This window comes from Diospyros lotus, chromosome 8, assembly GCF_014633365.1.
Source record: "Diospyros lotus cultivar Yz01 chromosome 8, ASM1463336v1, whole genome shotgun sequence".
Lineage (NCBI taxonomy): Eukaryota > Viridiplantae > Streptophyta > Magnoliopsida > Ericales > Ebenaceae > Diospyros > Diospyros lotus.
In genome coordinates, this window is record NC_068345.1 from 13,746,889 (window position 1) to 13,763,726 (window position 16,838).

The window sequence follows — 16,838 nt, forward strand, 5'->3', positions numbered from 1 at the left end:
TCCACATGGGGCCATCCCTTACCTTATCTTTGAACCTCCCTATCTTTATTTCAAGAGAGCTTCCAACACCATTTTCTCCCACCTTAAATGGCATTTCACTTGTCACTCACCTTGCATACAAGAATACTAAATAGAGAAGAGAAGAATGGAACATACCTTGGTTTCATCTTCATTTCTTCTCCATTCTTTCATTTTATCCCTTTCTTCTTCTTGGAAGACAACTCTTCCTTCCTCTCATTTTCTTTCTTTCTTTGAAATGGCAAAACTTGAGACAAGGGTTTACTTTCCCTTTAAATACTACTCTTGTCTTGAAATCTCAATTTCAAGACTTAATCTTAGCCCTTGATTTCCATTTGCTTTTTGAAAGAAAATCCCAACCACACAAGAAAGCACAATCCATGTGCTTTGGTCTAGATTACTCTCATCCATTGGATTTCCTTTGTCTTTACAAGACTTCATCTCCACCATTGAAAGAAAGCACACTTTTATTATGATGGCAATCCATGCCATTTCTTCTCTTTAAATCCCCACCATAGGATTTATTCTCTAATTCAAGAATACATCTCATCCATTGAATTTATATTTATTTCCCATTTAAATAAATCTCCCCATTTTCACTCATAAATGAGTGACTAATTTCCATTTCTTTCCCATTTAAATTAATGGGACTAATTTCACATCCATCACACTTGAGAGACATAAATAATTTCTTTCCCATTTAAATTAATGGGACTAATTTCCAACATCACATTTGAGAGACATAAATACTTTCTTATGTATTTAAATAACTCTCATATTTTCCAAGGCATTAATGGTGACCATTTACCATTTTCTTTTGGATTTTCTTTAATCCATATAATCATGCCTCTTATTAAATGCATGAAAGACCATTTAACATTTCTTTTGCATTTAATTAATTCCTTCTCCAACTCATAAATCCACATATATAATTTCTCTTAAATTTCCAAGATTATGCCAAGTGTCACTCTAAGACACAAACTTGGCTTCCAATTCTTGATCTTGGTCATCCATGTGGCATTACCACATTAATTCACTAACTTAGGGAAAATTTAATTATTCTCCTCAAATAATTTATTATCCACCATTTTCCCTATTTCCAAAATTAATTTCCTTCATGGAATCCCCCAAAATTCCCAAATACTATTTGTGAATTTATTAATCCCACATATCTCCTCATAAATATCAAATTGGGATTTTTATTCACTTATACACCTAATTCCACATAGGAATTATTTTTAATTTATCAAAATACCCTTTATTGGATTTCTCTATCCAAATTACCGAAATACCCTTCTCATGGGCATTCTCAATCTCAAGGATCATCACTTCCTCAAGGGCATTTTTGGAAGTATACTTACTTCCTTTCCTATTCTCTAAACACCGGTTACACCGGGTGTTACATTCCTACCATGAAAAAGAATCTAGTTAGTGTCTCACAACTCACAAGAGACCATCATCTTATTGTTGAATTTAACTCTAGTTCTTGTTTGATTAAGGACAAGAGTATCGGGGAAGTGCTACTCAAAGGATGTCTTAAGGATGGGTAATATCAACTATTAAGGATGGGCTATATCAACTGAGTTCAACACTTGAATCTATCGTTTCTAGTGCTTCAGCCCAGCCTATTGAGTCTAATTTTGTTTCTAGCAGTACATCTTCGCTAGAATGTAATGTTTTTCCGTCAAATAAATGTAAGGGACAGCTTCCATTCTATCATGAACTATCACCTAATGTTCTTGTAGCACAAACTGAAAGAATGTATCATCAATGGCATGCCAAGCTAGGGCATCCATCATCCAATATACTGCATTTGATTCTTAATAAAATTCGTTTGCCTTGTTCTCATTCAAATGTCTCCTTTTGTGATTCGTGTAAGATTGGCAAACTTAGTAAACTTTCCTTTGCTAATTGTCCAATTACAGCAAATAAGTCCCTTGAATTGATTTACTCAGACTTATGGGGTCCTTCTCCTACTTTGTCTATTAAAGGACACCGGTATTATATCATTTTTGTAGATACCTATACAAGATATACATGGCTATATCTTTTGAAACTTAAATCAGATGCCCTATCCACATTCGTAACCTTTTATAAACTTGCTAAAGTTCAGTTTCAAACTAAATTACAGGCCTTGCAAATAGACAATGGGGGAGAGTTTAGATATTTTTACCCTATCTTCATAGCTATGGCATTCAACCACGATTTACTTACCCTTATACTCATCAACAAAATGGTATTGCTAAAAGGAAACATAGGCATATAGCAGAAATGGGGCTTACTTTGTTATCCCATGCCAACATGCCATTAAAATTTTGGGTTGAAGCCTTCCAAACAACTGTTCATATTATCAATTTCCTTCCCTCTTCTTCTCTCAAATTTAAAATACATTTTAAACTTTTCTATCACAAGCAACCTAATTATATGATGCTACAACCTTTTGGATGTACTTATTTTCCCTACCTACACCCTTATAACAAGCACAAATTTGCCTTTCATTCAACCAAATGTATTTTCATTGGGTATAGTCATGTACATTCAGGTTATAAATGTTTGCATCCTTCTGGTCGAGTTTATATCTCTCGCCATGTGCAATTTAATCCAGATGAATTTCCTTTTGATCGATTTTTTTCTTCTCCTGCTACATCACAATCCTGTCCAAATGGATTTTCTACACTCTTTTTTGAGTCCCTTTCTGCTCCTGCTTCCTCTAAAGTAGCACCCCCCCCCCCCCCCATGTCCTCCTCCTTATCAAACACTGCAGTTTCCTCACAATCCCTAGATTCTTTCCCTATTAATTCTCCTACTCCTTCTCCTGTTGTTCTTGTTCCTCATCTTTGTTCTAAACCTATAGTACGTAACCCTAAACATACTACTGCACCTCTTCCTTTTGTTCATCCTACGCTTACAAGATCCAAGGCCAAGCAACTTCAATTTACATCTCCTCATGCCCTAACCAATTCCCTAGTGCCTAGTTATGTTCATGAGGCCTTTTTAGACTCACGATGGGTTAAGGCTATGGAGGAAGAGTTTATAGCTTTGCAGCATAATCAAACTTGGGACTTACTTCTCTTTTCTACAGACATGAACCTCATTGGTTGCAAGTGGGTGTATCGAATTAAGTATAATCATGATGGAACAATTCTTAAACACAAGGCTAGGTAGGTAGCCAAGGGTTTTCTTCAAACACGAGGGATTGATTATGCTAAAACTTTCAGTCCGGTTGTTAAGCCTCCAACTATTCGAGTTTTATTTACCTTGGCTATTACATTTGGATGGGACATACAGCAAGTAGACATTAATAATGCCTTTTTAAATGGAGATTTGACTGAGGATGTTTATATGTCCCAACCTGAAGGGTTTATTGATGCTCGGTTTCTCTCTTATGTTTGTAAGCTCAGAAAATCTCTCTATGGACTTAAACAGACACCTAGAGCATGGTACACTAAGTTGAGAGTTGTTTTGCAGTCATGGGGATTTGTAAGGGTCGTACCTAATGCCTCACTGTTTAATAAAAGAACTTCTCAATTTGTATTGTTTGCACTGGTGTATGTTGACGATATATTGATCACCGGTTCTAATTCGACAGCTCTTGGAGATTTTATTCATGATTTAGACACAAACTTTGATCTAAAAACTCTAGGATCGGTTCATTATTTCCTAGGCTTTGAAACTCATCAAAATCAAGCTGGAATTTATCTTACACAGTCTAAATATGCTTTGGATTTATTGAAGAAAGCTCATGTGACACTCCTATGAATTATGTTGTGTCACTAACCGATGAGGGTGATTCCTTTGAAACTTCATCTCTATATTGTACAATCATTGGCTCCTTACAACACTTGACCTACACTAGACCAAATATCTCTTTTGTTGTCAATAAGCTTAGTCAATTCTTATCCTCTCCAAAACAACAGCATTGGACAGCTTGTAAGCGGCTGCTTAGATATCTAAAGGGCACTCTTGGTCTAGGCCTCTTTTTCTCACCAAGGCCTCTTGATTTACCACTAGTTGTATATACTGATGCAGATTACGCTAAATGTAAGGTTAGCACGCGCTCTACTAGTGGTGTTTGTGTATTTCTTGGGCACAATTTGATAGTTTGGAGTTCAAGGAAGCAATCAGTGGTTCCTCGATCAGTTGGAGACGCTGAATATAGACCTATTGCGCAAGAGGTGACTGAAATATTATGGCTGCAATCTCTGTTTTTAGAGCTGGGTTATAAGTGTGGTTCAAAACCAATAGTGTGGAGTGATAATATGGCTACAAAAAGTATTGCTGAAAATATGGTATTTCATTCTCGTACTAAACATATTGAGATTGATGTCCACTTTGTGCATGAAAAGGTTGAAAATGGTGAGGTTAAAATTCGGTATGTGCCTGACATCAATTAGCTGATATCTTCACTAAGAGTTTGCCAAGAAGCAGGTTTCAGTATTTGTGTGACAGAATCAGTTTAAAAGAATCACCTATTCAAGCAGCCTCAGCTTCACAAGATTTTACAGGAAAGCAGCTGGTCAGAAGGGAGTCTCAATTGAGGGGGAATGTGAAAGAAAATATTACATAATCTGTGTTTGGTGTTTCTATTATTTAATTATGTTGTATAAGTTGCTGTATGTTGTAGCAGTTAGTCTTGGACATGCACTTATATTGACATGTTTTATTATGTCGGTAGCTTACGCTTTTGCTGAGTATATAATCAGCTTAGCCTTACTTTTTCTGGATTCATTCTTTCTTCTTTGATTGAGAAATTATTCAGAGCATTTCTTCCTCTTCATTTGTGTTCTACTTTCTGCCCTAGTTCATTCATTACTTGTACAGAACGAGATTGGATTACCTCTAAGCAGGTTCAGCAATGTGTAATTAACATGATACAATAAGCAGATCAGTAAATAGTACCAAAATTGATTATCTTGTTTAATCATCCCTAAACAGAAAAAAGAATAAATAAATAGAAGCAGCCAAATAATAGGCTAAGTCTTAAATTCGGAAGGGAACTCCTCTCTCCATAGTCCATATCATGTCGGGCATATTGCTTCATCAACATTTTGCAAATGCTTCAAGATAAAAGTATGAATTGAATCAAAAGGAGCCAGAGAAAATTTATACCCTTGAAGCATTCCCCAATTTCTTTCGTGAAAATGCATTTCTAGAATAGGTCTAGGAAAAACAAATAGGATGATGGAAGAATTGCGTATTTCTTCTAAGGCCGACAAAGGGATATATGCTTATTTTCCCTCATTTCGCCGACACACGTCACATTACGTTCTTCTGTAAAGACTAATCAGTTCATTTTTTGAGGGGAAAAAATGAAAACATAAGAAGGCGAAAATTTGTCAATCTTCTGTAAGACCCACCAATTTGTCGTTGTTTCGGTCTTCAGTTCTTTGGAGAAAGAAATAGACGCGAATTGGGAAAAGAAAATTGAAGAGCAGAAAAAGAAAAGGCACAGATTCTACAGTACATCTATCCAAAACAATGGCGAAAAGAGAGCTTACTCTCGGGCTTCGATTTCTAACGTAGACATGGCGCTCTGTTGGCTGAAAACTTCAAATCTGCAAGCGCGACTAATTGCTCTTCACTGGCCGAATAATTCTTTTGAACGAACAAGCCGGAGACCCAGTGACAAGGAGACACTGAACGCGTAGGGTTTTAAGCATCGGGAACCCAACGAGACGGGGAGGTATCAAGAACTTGGTAAGAGCTCACCGACTTTCTAAGAGTTTAAACACTAATTTATTTTGAACATTTTTAAAATTTTAAAATTCTTGAAAAAATTTTAAGTTAATAAAATATTTCGATGAATATTTATTTAAAATTCTACATTATATAGTTACGTACTTAATAAAAAAAACTTATAAATTATCAGAAGTTATAAAAATGGCTAAAAATGACATCATTAATTTTACAAGTGAACATGTAGGAAAACAATGTTTAGATAAAAAAAACTTAATTAATATTTTTGTGAAAAATATAAAAAAATGTTGTCGCCTATCCTCCGAGGAAAATTCTCCCAAGAAGGAGTCATACCTAGGAAAAGATGTTCTTTCGAAGGAGTTTTCTCAAAAGTTCTTCTAAAGAAGTATCTCACACATTAAAATACATTTGATTAAGCCATTCTTTCAAGGGAGATTCTTTCCCAAATAACTTTACCCTATGTTGTCCCACACAATATGGCCTATCTAAAACAGGTTCTCCTTTTTTTTGTGGAACCATTTCTTCGGGTGAATCTGTCGATTGTATTTCTCGCAAACTTTACCAACAGTTAGTTTTGAAGCTCATTGAATGGTCTCTAACTACCACCAACGGCTATATTTTTCAAATGGCCCGTCAAGCACTATAAATTCGGACCTAGATGAGCAATTAAGATTGTTAGAGAATTTATTGCAAGCATTCTATTGTCCCAACTATTCTCAAGAGCTCAAAAGTGTTATAAATTTTTATTTCTTAAGACTTTTTTTTGCCATTGTATTTATTGTTTCAACCCTTGTAATTATTTTGAGGAAATTTGTAACAGAAATATTCGTCTCTCAAATCCTCTCTTATTGTAATTTTTTTATATTTTCCTAACAAATATGCTAAAGGGCCTACTTTAATAATAGAAGGTTGTAATTTCTAGTCTTGAAAACTAAATGGCCTACTTGTGATCAAGTAGGAGGATTCAGTGAAGGTTTTAAGATCCTTAGTAAGGATTTAAGGTAGTGGATTTGGCCATTTGACTTAACCACTCAAAAATTATTTGTGTTGTCTTCTTAACCTTTACTTTCATAGCATTTATCTTAACAAACATTTTTATCAACTTCTTTCATTTTCACTAAATCCTCACTTTGAGGTATAAATTTTCAAATTAAACAAAAAAACTTAATCACATAATTCACCATCCTCTTGGATTGTGATGCCACTGTTAGTCAATTCTATCAATATGCAATCAAGAGATGCTGGGTTTGAAAAATGCATTTCATCATCAAAGTGTTCAAAATCATTTATCAATTATCTCTTTCAAAAAGAATTTCATATCAAAATCTTTTCCTTTGGCTTGTGAAAATAAAAAACATAGCAAAACCTTTTAGGTCACAACTTGAGCTTACGATGTCATATTTTTTAATAGATGAAAATTAGGCCACATTGTTTATATCTAAGAAAAGTCTTTATATGGATCTAAGATGATTTGAATTTGTAAGGGTTGTGTTATTTGATGATTATCATCTAATCCTTAAGGACCCAAAGAAAATGGGTACCAAAAATGTCTTGTATGAGCTTTATAAATGCAGATCCATGGAGGACAATCTTCAAGAATGAGACTATTAAGGGCCTGTTCTCTTTGCCGTTTTCGGCCCATTTTGAGTTTTCAATTTCTCAAAACACTGAAAATGCGTTTACTTTGTTATTTTCAAAAACGCATTTTCGAAAACAAGAAAAAAAATTGTAAAGGAAACTCAAAACAACATTTTTTTGTTTTGGGTGTTTTCAGTGAAAACCCACCCAAAACACCAAAACGCGGAAAACGCGTCCCCCCTCCCCACTGTGCAAACCCACTTCAAAGACCAGATTTATCCTCTCTCCTCTCTTCTCCCCTCTTGTCTTCTGGCTGTCGACCTCATCTCTTCCCTTTTGCTCGTCGACTGCCACTGCCATCGCCATCACCGCCGTCGATCGCCACCGCCACTGCAACCATAGCTGTCGATCGCCACCGCCACTGCAACCCCTTGCATCGCATCCCCCGTCGACCACCCCCAGTCTCCTTTCTCTTCTCTTCTGGCCCACCATCGCCACTGCCATAGCCATCACCGTCGTCGACCGCTTCCGCGACCATCGCCGCAAACCCTTACATCGCGTCCGTCGTCGACTGCCCCCCATCTCCTTTCTTCTTTCTTTTTTTCTGGTCCGCCATCGCCATCGCCATCACCGCCGTCGATCGCTTCCGCTTCCGCCACCACCACCGCAACCACTGCCGTCGACCGCCCCCCATCGCAAACTCTTGCAAGCCGTCCGACTTCATTGCCCCCAATCGTCCGACATCACCGCCCCCCCCCCCCCCATTACAAATTGCAAACCCTTCTGCAATTTGATTTTCTATGTTTTGTTTTGTTTTATTTTTTTGTTTTATTTTATTTGAATATTAAACTAAAAATGTAAAATGATTTTTTATATATTAATTTTTTTAAAGATATTTTTAAGATTTTGGATTATACCTATGATGTAAGGACCCACTCTCAAATATTCCCGCTAGCATAGGATATTCGAAAGGAGGTCATCACAAAGATGATATAGAACAAACCATAAATAAATAGATATCTCATTTCATTACTAGGCGGAAACTAAATTAAGGTTCGGTTACATTCCTAATATCTCATGAGTTTGGGCTCGAAGACCATACAAACAAATAAGAGGCTTTATTGTTAACTAACAAAATAAAAATCATTTTATCTCAAGCCTCACCTAAACACCAATCAGGATCTTCAAGTTAGGACGCGTCTCCGTACACCACTATCCCTGGGCCTTAGTCCCACTGGACTCGCCCCCGAAAACGGTCTTTCCTTTACCTGAAATGGCAAGGAAGATCAAGTGAGCCACAAGGCTCAGCAAGTTCGAAAAGCAATGAATAGCGAACATGAATCAAGAATATGGTGACACCAAAAAGAATAATCAAGAACTCGACAGCTTTATACAAGATTCAACATTTATAATTTTATAAATTTCAATTTAAATGCATCATGTCACTATATATTACTATGCAAATGTGCATATGAAATTAAGTGTCAGAATCAAATCTCATAGGCTCGCAAGCCATCAATTCACATATGCCAACGTGCATTCATGTAAATAAAATTCACAAATAATATGGAGCCAACTTGCCCGGCTATGACCACCTCGTCCCGCGCCAGATGCTCTAGGGTACCCTTTCCCTCCGCGCAAAATATTAGGTGCGCAAAGATAAATAATACTGTGCCACATAATATGATCATATTGAATGTGTGTGAAATGCGTCACGCATTTACTTCCACATCTATATAAACATCATGAATTTCATCTCACAAACCGATGCCATAGCTATATATATATATATTTTATACCCATCTCACAATACTAAATAGCTTTTCCACTTATATCAAATATGCACACCAAATATAATAATTTACTCATGAATTAGTTTAATCAATTTACTAATGAATTCGTTGCAATTTATTTGTATGCATACCAAACATTTATATATGTATTTTTCTTAACATATAATTTGAATTATTCAATTTAAGACATCAAAATTAGGTAGAATGTATTCTGATATATATATATAATTAAAGAAAAACCAGAAAAGACTTCTGGACCAAAAATTCTCCTTTACAAAAATAATTATGAGAGAGAATCATTTTATGTATATATTTATATATATATTTCTAGGTGGGACTTTAAATTTCAGAGGGTGCGTGGGTGCATGTGTTTACATATATATATATATATATATTACTTACTTGGGTGCCTTTAATTTATAGTGGGTGTGTATACGTTTATATATATATATTATTTATTTGGATGCTTAAAATATATATATATATATATATTATTTATACTATTTGGGTGCCTTGCTTTCAGTGGGTTTACTTTTTGTTAACATAAGACTATTAACATAACAGAGGCTTAAGAGAGAGAGAGATAGCGCTTCCAATCAAGCAGTTACACTTCCGCACATATATATGTATATGTGTGAGAATGTAATGGGGTGGGTCGGCTGGGACAGGGGGACATTAGGATGGTTGCATAATATATATATATATATATCTATAAGGTTTGAATAAAGCATGGGGGTATCTGAATAAGTAGCGGGATTACACTGTCGCGCTTATATATATATATATCTCTATATGAATATGCAAATGATGGATTGGTTGGGACAGAAATAGGGGCGTGCGTACATGTATATACAAGGGTTGTTAGCATATATATATATATATATATATGGATGGAAATACTAATGGGTCACTTGACTGGTACAACAATGGTGGTTGTTATATATATATAGATGTGTGTGTGTTTTGCTTGGAACAGGGGAAGAGCGCCCAGACTTGCTACTTCAAACTTGCAGCTTCTCCGCACGAGTATATAGGTATATATATATATATATAATCTTTATTTACCCCCACAAAAGAACAAAACCTCTGTAAATAATAGAAGTGGCCATTCCAGAAGTAAATCTTGGAGTAAATCAAATCCCATTTGGATACATCAAAGAGACTCACAGGGAATAGAGAAACAGAGCCATAGTTGAAATATAGTGAAACAAAACAACAGATGATCATATTTCACGTAATGCATAAGGAGTGTATGGATAGAAATTTGAACTTAAGAATGTAATAGAAATACAGGAGAAACTTGCCTGATGAGGTGCAAAAACTCCACAGCAACAAAAAACACACAGCAACGAGTGAAGAAGAAGATGCAATGCAACAGTGGGCAACATGGGTATATTATAGGTGCTAAAAAGTAGGGATATGGTCTCTGAAAAAAAAATAAAAGATGCAGCAGAAAAGGCTGCTAGACTGCATTGTTCCCCCCTCCCAAAAGACTAATTTGCCCCTCTTTTTTTTGTAACCGACAAGCTTTTTGGGGCATTTTTGACATTTGATAATTATTTTTATTTTAATTTCTTTTTCTTTCTCTCTTTTTTTTTCACATAAAAAAAAATTTAAATCTCTTTTATCATTGGGCCCAAGCCCAACCCAACAATTTATTTAACCCACTTGATAAACCCATGAACACATTTAATTATTTAAATGGAGTCCAAAACATTAATTTCTCAAATTCTTAGAAATTAGCCCCATACACTTAAATTCATGATCACATGCACCAAGAAAATTTCATATTAATCTAAAATCATTTCATGCCATCAAAATGAATTGTTAAAATACTTCGACCCACATTTAGAATGCCCTTGAATTAAAATTAAATATGAAAAACACCTAGGCCCAATTTAGGGTCATTACAGTTTCTCCCTCCTTCAAAGAATTTGGTCCCCAAATTTATACCTCGTCATGAGAATAGCTGGGGGAAAAGACGTCTCATCTCATCCTCACGTTCCAAAGTAGCCTCGTCCGGAGAATGATGCTGCCACTGAACCCTCACAAAAGGAATCAACCGGTTTCGCAACACTTTCTCTTTCCATTCCAAGATACTAACATGCATTTCCTCGTACGCCACATCTTCCTTGACCTCTATAGTCTGATAGTCAATAATGTGCTGAGGATCTGGCATGTACTTCCTTAGCATGGACACATGGAAGACGTTATGAACGCCAGATAGCTGTGGTGGCAAGGCCAACCTATAGGCCAAAGTGTCAACTCGTTCCAAAATCTTAAACGGCCCAATATAGCGAGGGTTAAGCTTCCCCGACACCCCAAATCGACGTACGCCCTTCATGGGCATCACTCTCAGCCATACATGATCCCCAGCCGAAAACTCCAAGTCTCGCCGTCTCTTGTTCGCATAACTCTTTTGTCGATCTTGGGCGGCCTTCATTCTCGCTTTGATGATGCGAATCTTCTCCGTTGTCTGTTCCACAATCTCTGGCCCCAACAAGGCTCTATCTCCAACCTCCTCCCAACAATTGGGCGATCTACATGGCCTGCCATAAAGTGCCTCATAAGGTGGCATACCAATACTGGAATGATGACTATTGTTGTAGGCGAATTCTACTAGTGGCAGGTGGTCATCCCAACTGCCATGAAAGTCTAGCACACATGCCCTCAACATGTCCTCTAACGTCCGTGTGGTCCTCTCTGTCTGCCCATCTGTTTGTGGGTGGAAAGCGGTACTAAATCTAAACTTCGTCCCCAAGGCATCTTGTAACGCCCCCCAAAAGTGCGAGGTAAAACGAGGATCCCGATCCGACACAATACCAGATGGGACCCCATGCAATCTCACTATCTCCTCTATGTACATCTTAGCCAGACGGCTCAAAGGATAAGTCTTCTTAATCGGCAGAAAATGGGCTGATTTAGTCAAACGGTCTACTATCACCCATATAGCATCATACCCTTTTGTCGTCCTTGGTAGCCCTGACACAAAGTCCATAGATATGTTGTCCCATTTCCACTCTGAAATGGGTAACGGGTGTAGAAGGCCTGCCGGCTTCTGATGTTCTGCCTTAACCTGTTGACATACTGCACACTGGGACACATATTTGGCCACATCTCTCTTTAGTTTTGAGAAACATTTTTTCAGAATGACAAAAAGAACGCATTTTCAATAATCCCAAAACAGACACTCAAAACACAAAACTGAAAATGAATTCAAAACTCAAAATTAAAACACAAAGAGAACACCACCTAAGTCTTTGAAGAAAGTTCCTAAAGGCCGTTAATCGATGAAGATTCTACAAAGTTATGTGATAACAAGAAAATGGACTTCTTCAAAGTTAAAGATTTGCTAAAGTGGTCATTCAAGGTAGAGTATAACTGAGGTATACTCTTTATAGCAATTCATTATCTTGATTTTGCTTATAATATATCTTTCTTCATTTATTTTCAGTTATGCATCTGAGTATGTCATTTATGGATGATCTTTTAATGTTCATTTACATCTGCTTTATTTCTGCATATAATTCATGTTCGTTTAATTTACTTTTGTTACTCTCTGTTCATATTTTATATATAAGTTATCTATTAATCTTTACTACATATGATTTATCTTTACTTAGCCCAAATTTAGATCTAAGTTAGATGAGTAATATTGATCTTTACTCAAATAGGTATTCAAGATAGGTGTTTATTGAATGATAACTATAAACACTTATAAGACACCCAAATAAATTGGAAATTTAACGGGGTACAGGTACAGGCTAGGATTTGTAAATAAGTCAAAGATAGTTATCTTGGATGATAAATTTTCTAAGGCAATGCTTTTAGGAAAGTATAAAATTGTCTGATGTTAAGAAGAATTAGGATATGTATAAGTATATAGCCTCTTCAAGGAATAGATGAAAAGAAATCAATAAATCCAAGGTTAAAATCTAAGGATGAAAACTCTCCAATATTCTCTTAATCAATTGAGTAAAATCAATTAGCATTCAAGTAAATGTCAAATAATCAAATGAGTAGTTCAATATCTAAAACACACTTGATTTATATTTGAAGTAATCGAATTAATCTCATATCATTTGACTAATATTTTAAATCCAGTTAATTGATCGTAAAATGAAAGAAGAAAAACAAGTCTAGGTCTATCGCCACTAGATTGATGAGAAATCACGTGAATCCACCTTAATCAAAAATAAAAAATAATCAAGTGAGCGAATACACTCGAGTATCTCACAAATCTCTCAAACACAAAAGGAAGATTAAGTGTCAAATAATGTTTGCCTATAAAAGGCCTCGTAGACCATTCATTCACTCACTTTTGCATTCTCACTCCTAGGTTTCCCAAGTTCTCTACAAAATCCTAATCAAAGGTAACTCTCTATCACTCAAATCTTGCTCATTATTGTTCTAGTTCCATTCAAAATCTATGTTTCAATCAATATGTTACCATTGCTTTCCATAGCACCCAAAAGGAAAAAATCTTTCATCCCCCTCACCTTTATCATCTCCAATCACTAGAGACAAAAGAGTCACTAGAGACAAAAGGAAACAACCTATTTTTGAGAAATTTGACAGGTTTATAAATCAATTTCATAAAACACTATTCTATGTCATTCTATCTAGAGGTTTTATCTCTAGAAGAAATTTTGATTGGTTTACTCTAGAATGCATAAGATTTAGTCTGAGTCTCAAGATGTGGATAACTAACATGGGGTGGTACACCCTTCTCTAACCTCAATCACCCTTGCTTCCTTGAGGCTATTGTTGAGTTTTATTCAAGTCTAACTAAAAATCCTTCTTTAGGAAAGAAAGAAACATATTCTATAAAAAATATTAGTTTTAGGTTTCAAGGAATAAACTACATTTTTACTTCCTCTCAACCCTCCACCACTCTTAACTTTATCCAATGTGAATCTTTCCTTGAGTCCATTCCTTTTGATCGTTATAGCATTTAGGAATACTTCGCCAAAAAAAACATAAAAAAAATTATCTCTACTAACATCATGGGTTCTCATGACTTTGTAAACCTTGAACATCATGTTCTCAACCATTTTATTGCAACCTTCATAAATGGTCAAGGTGAATCCCTACATTATGTCGCCTTGATGACCTAAAATCATGTGGTGTGCCATAAATAACATTTATGTCAATATTCTAGACTTTATTTTTAACAAAATGTATCAATTAGTTATTCAAAAATCGTCTGTAAAACGTCCTTATGGAAAGATCATGTCCAAAATCCTTAGCATAACTCAAGCCTCATTTCAAAAAGAATAATCTTTTCCTTACACCAAATTTGATACCTACTCTAAATCCTCTCAAACGGATGAGATTTTTTTGTGAGAATAGAGTATGGAAAATGCCTAAAAAAGGCAACAAAACCATCAGAAAATATCTTATTGAGGAAGTTGGTCCGTTAAATCCTCCACCAGCTCCATCTAGTCCATCATCTCAAAGTTCTCTAAACAGCCATTCTAATCTCAAAAGTTCCTTCTAATCTATCTGAAGATCCAATCTCCATGAGCCAATTAATTCATAATAAATGGCCAAGGATGATAGAGATAGAACAAAAGATTTTAAAAAAAATAGAAAGCATAGAGAAAAGGCTTGGTTTGGTAAGGTGGAGAAGAATCCATAGCTTATTCTAGCTAGATTCGGGCAGCCAAGAACTAGAAAGCAAAAGAGCCAACTCACACTAATTCTTGAGTCAAATAACGAAGAAGATGAAGGAGGATAAGAATGAAGAACTAAAATAGATGTATAAGAGTTTAGGAATTGTTTTAATTGATGCAGATTTGTATTCCTAAGAACTCTATATTTGTTTTTGGAGGATGTAATATTTTTTATACTCTTTCTATCATTTTAAATTCCTTATTCCTATTATCATCCTAAAAATCATAGTGATAGGTTTGAAATGCTATGGCACCAACCCAAAAGGGGGGTGAATTGGGTTATTTAAAAATTAGCTTGAACACTTTAAATCTTTTCAAAACAAATAAGAATATAATGCAAGTGAGGATTATTGAAATACTTGAAATAATAAATGAAACAAAAAGTATAAGTAAGAGATGAACACAAGGATTTATAATGGTTTGGCTTAAATCAAGCCTAATCCTTTACCTTAATTCCTCACTAAGGATTTTAAACTCAATCCACTAAAACCCCCTACTTAAACCAAGTAGGTCCTCTAATCCAAGACTAGGAATTACAACCTTCTACTTACACAAGTATGCCCTCTAACTACATAAGATAGGAAATATAAGAAATTTTTAATAGAGAAGTTCTAAGAGTATACACTATTAGTTACAATATCTCTCAAGAAGATACAAGGCTTGAAATAATTAAATACAAATGAAAAACAAAGCCTTTAAGAGAAAATTATCAAAGCACAAATACAATTTGAGAAGATATAAATAATTTGGAAGCTCACTTACCTTCATTCCCATCCATTAGCCTCTTCTTAATCATCTTTGATTTGTATGTATAGATCTCCCAAGAGCTTCAAGAGAAATATAGCCATTTGTAATCGTTGGAATTTGAAAAACTAGTCGTTGGAAACTTTTTGCGAAACAAACTGTCGACAGAAGCACATAAACTGTCAATAGAATAGGCTTAAAAATGAAGAACTATCAACAAAATAAAGAAAATTATCGACAATTTTCTTTGCAACCTTATTGATTGTTGACGATTGCTTTCCAAACTGTCGACAATTTCATATAAACTGTTGACAGTTTCCTTGAATGCACTCAAAAATAATTTCTTTTGATTTAAAAGATATTTTATTGAAAATTCATTTTGAATCAATTAAAAACACAATATTCCAAAATGCCATAAGAAATTTATCACAAGATATTTTGACATCGAATTTAATTTTCATTCAACAATTTTTGATCAAATAGAAATATAATATTTCAATTGACATCAAGGGATCTATCACAAGATTTTTTACATTAGAATGCATGATAAAGTTGATTTTAATTTTGGTGCTTAATAGATCATATAAAAGTAATTTGGAGCACCAAGATAATAATCATTGATAAAATATTTTCATTGATTTTTATTATCAAAGATATATCAAAGACAAAATATCAATCTATCAAGATCATAAAGATGATCCTTTTGCCTTCGAAAAATATTACTTCATTTTGACTAACGGTTTAAAACTAATATTTGACAAATCATTTAGGACATTCTTTTAAATCTTAATACTTGTTTGTGCAAATCTCCATCTGTAAAAAATTATAGATAATTTTGTTTTCATTTTAACAAAACACTTGAAATTGATTTTTGTTTCCAAATCATATACTTTGATTTAGAGTATAAAACCATTTGATATTTTTCATCATCAAAACTAAACATAAGAGTAAAACATCACACAATCCTCTTATCAATAGGAAAATGAATAATATAAGCCATTAAAATACAAACAAAAGAATAAAAAAATTGCTGCCAAAATACAACAATCAAAACTTGTAGTGTGAAGGCGTGACGTGTGGCGTATGTCTAGCTTTAGTTGGTTGATGCTCTAGTATACTCTAGGTGGGATATGCCAGGAGGAAAGATGGCTCCAAGAGAAATGTTGGTTTGGGAGGAAGATCATTTCGGGAGGAATGCTAGCTCTGGGAGGAAATGGTCATCCGGAAGGAATATAATTCTTTACGTGGAAGTTTGAATGTTTTGGGTAGATTGTAGACACAGAAACCAGTTAGAAGGCACCTATGGATTTATCATCCACATAAACCCTCTAAT

At 35.0% G+C, this 16,838-nt stretch overlaps 1 protein-coding gene across 1 annotated transcript in view; it reads right to left on the reverse strand.

Annotated features, from left to right (window-relative positions):
* The window catches only part of LOC127807524 (suppressor of mec-8 and unc-52 protein homolog 1), a 110,255-nt gene extending 104,529 nt beyond the window's left edge, over window positions 1-5,726 (reverse strand). The window contains exon 1 of the mRNA XM_052345432.1: window positions 5,517-5,726. Coding sequence (XP_052201392.1) covers window positions 5,517-5,545 — 29 coding nt within the window. The 5' untranslated portion in view covers window positions 5,546-5,726. The remainder of the gene's footprint in view (window positions 1-5,516) is intronic.
* Between the last annotated feature and the right edge of the window lie 11,112 nt (window positions 5,727-16,838).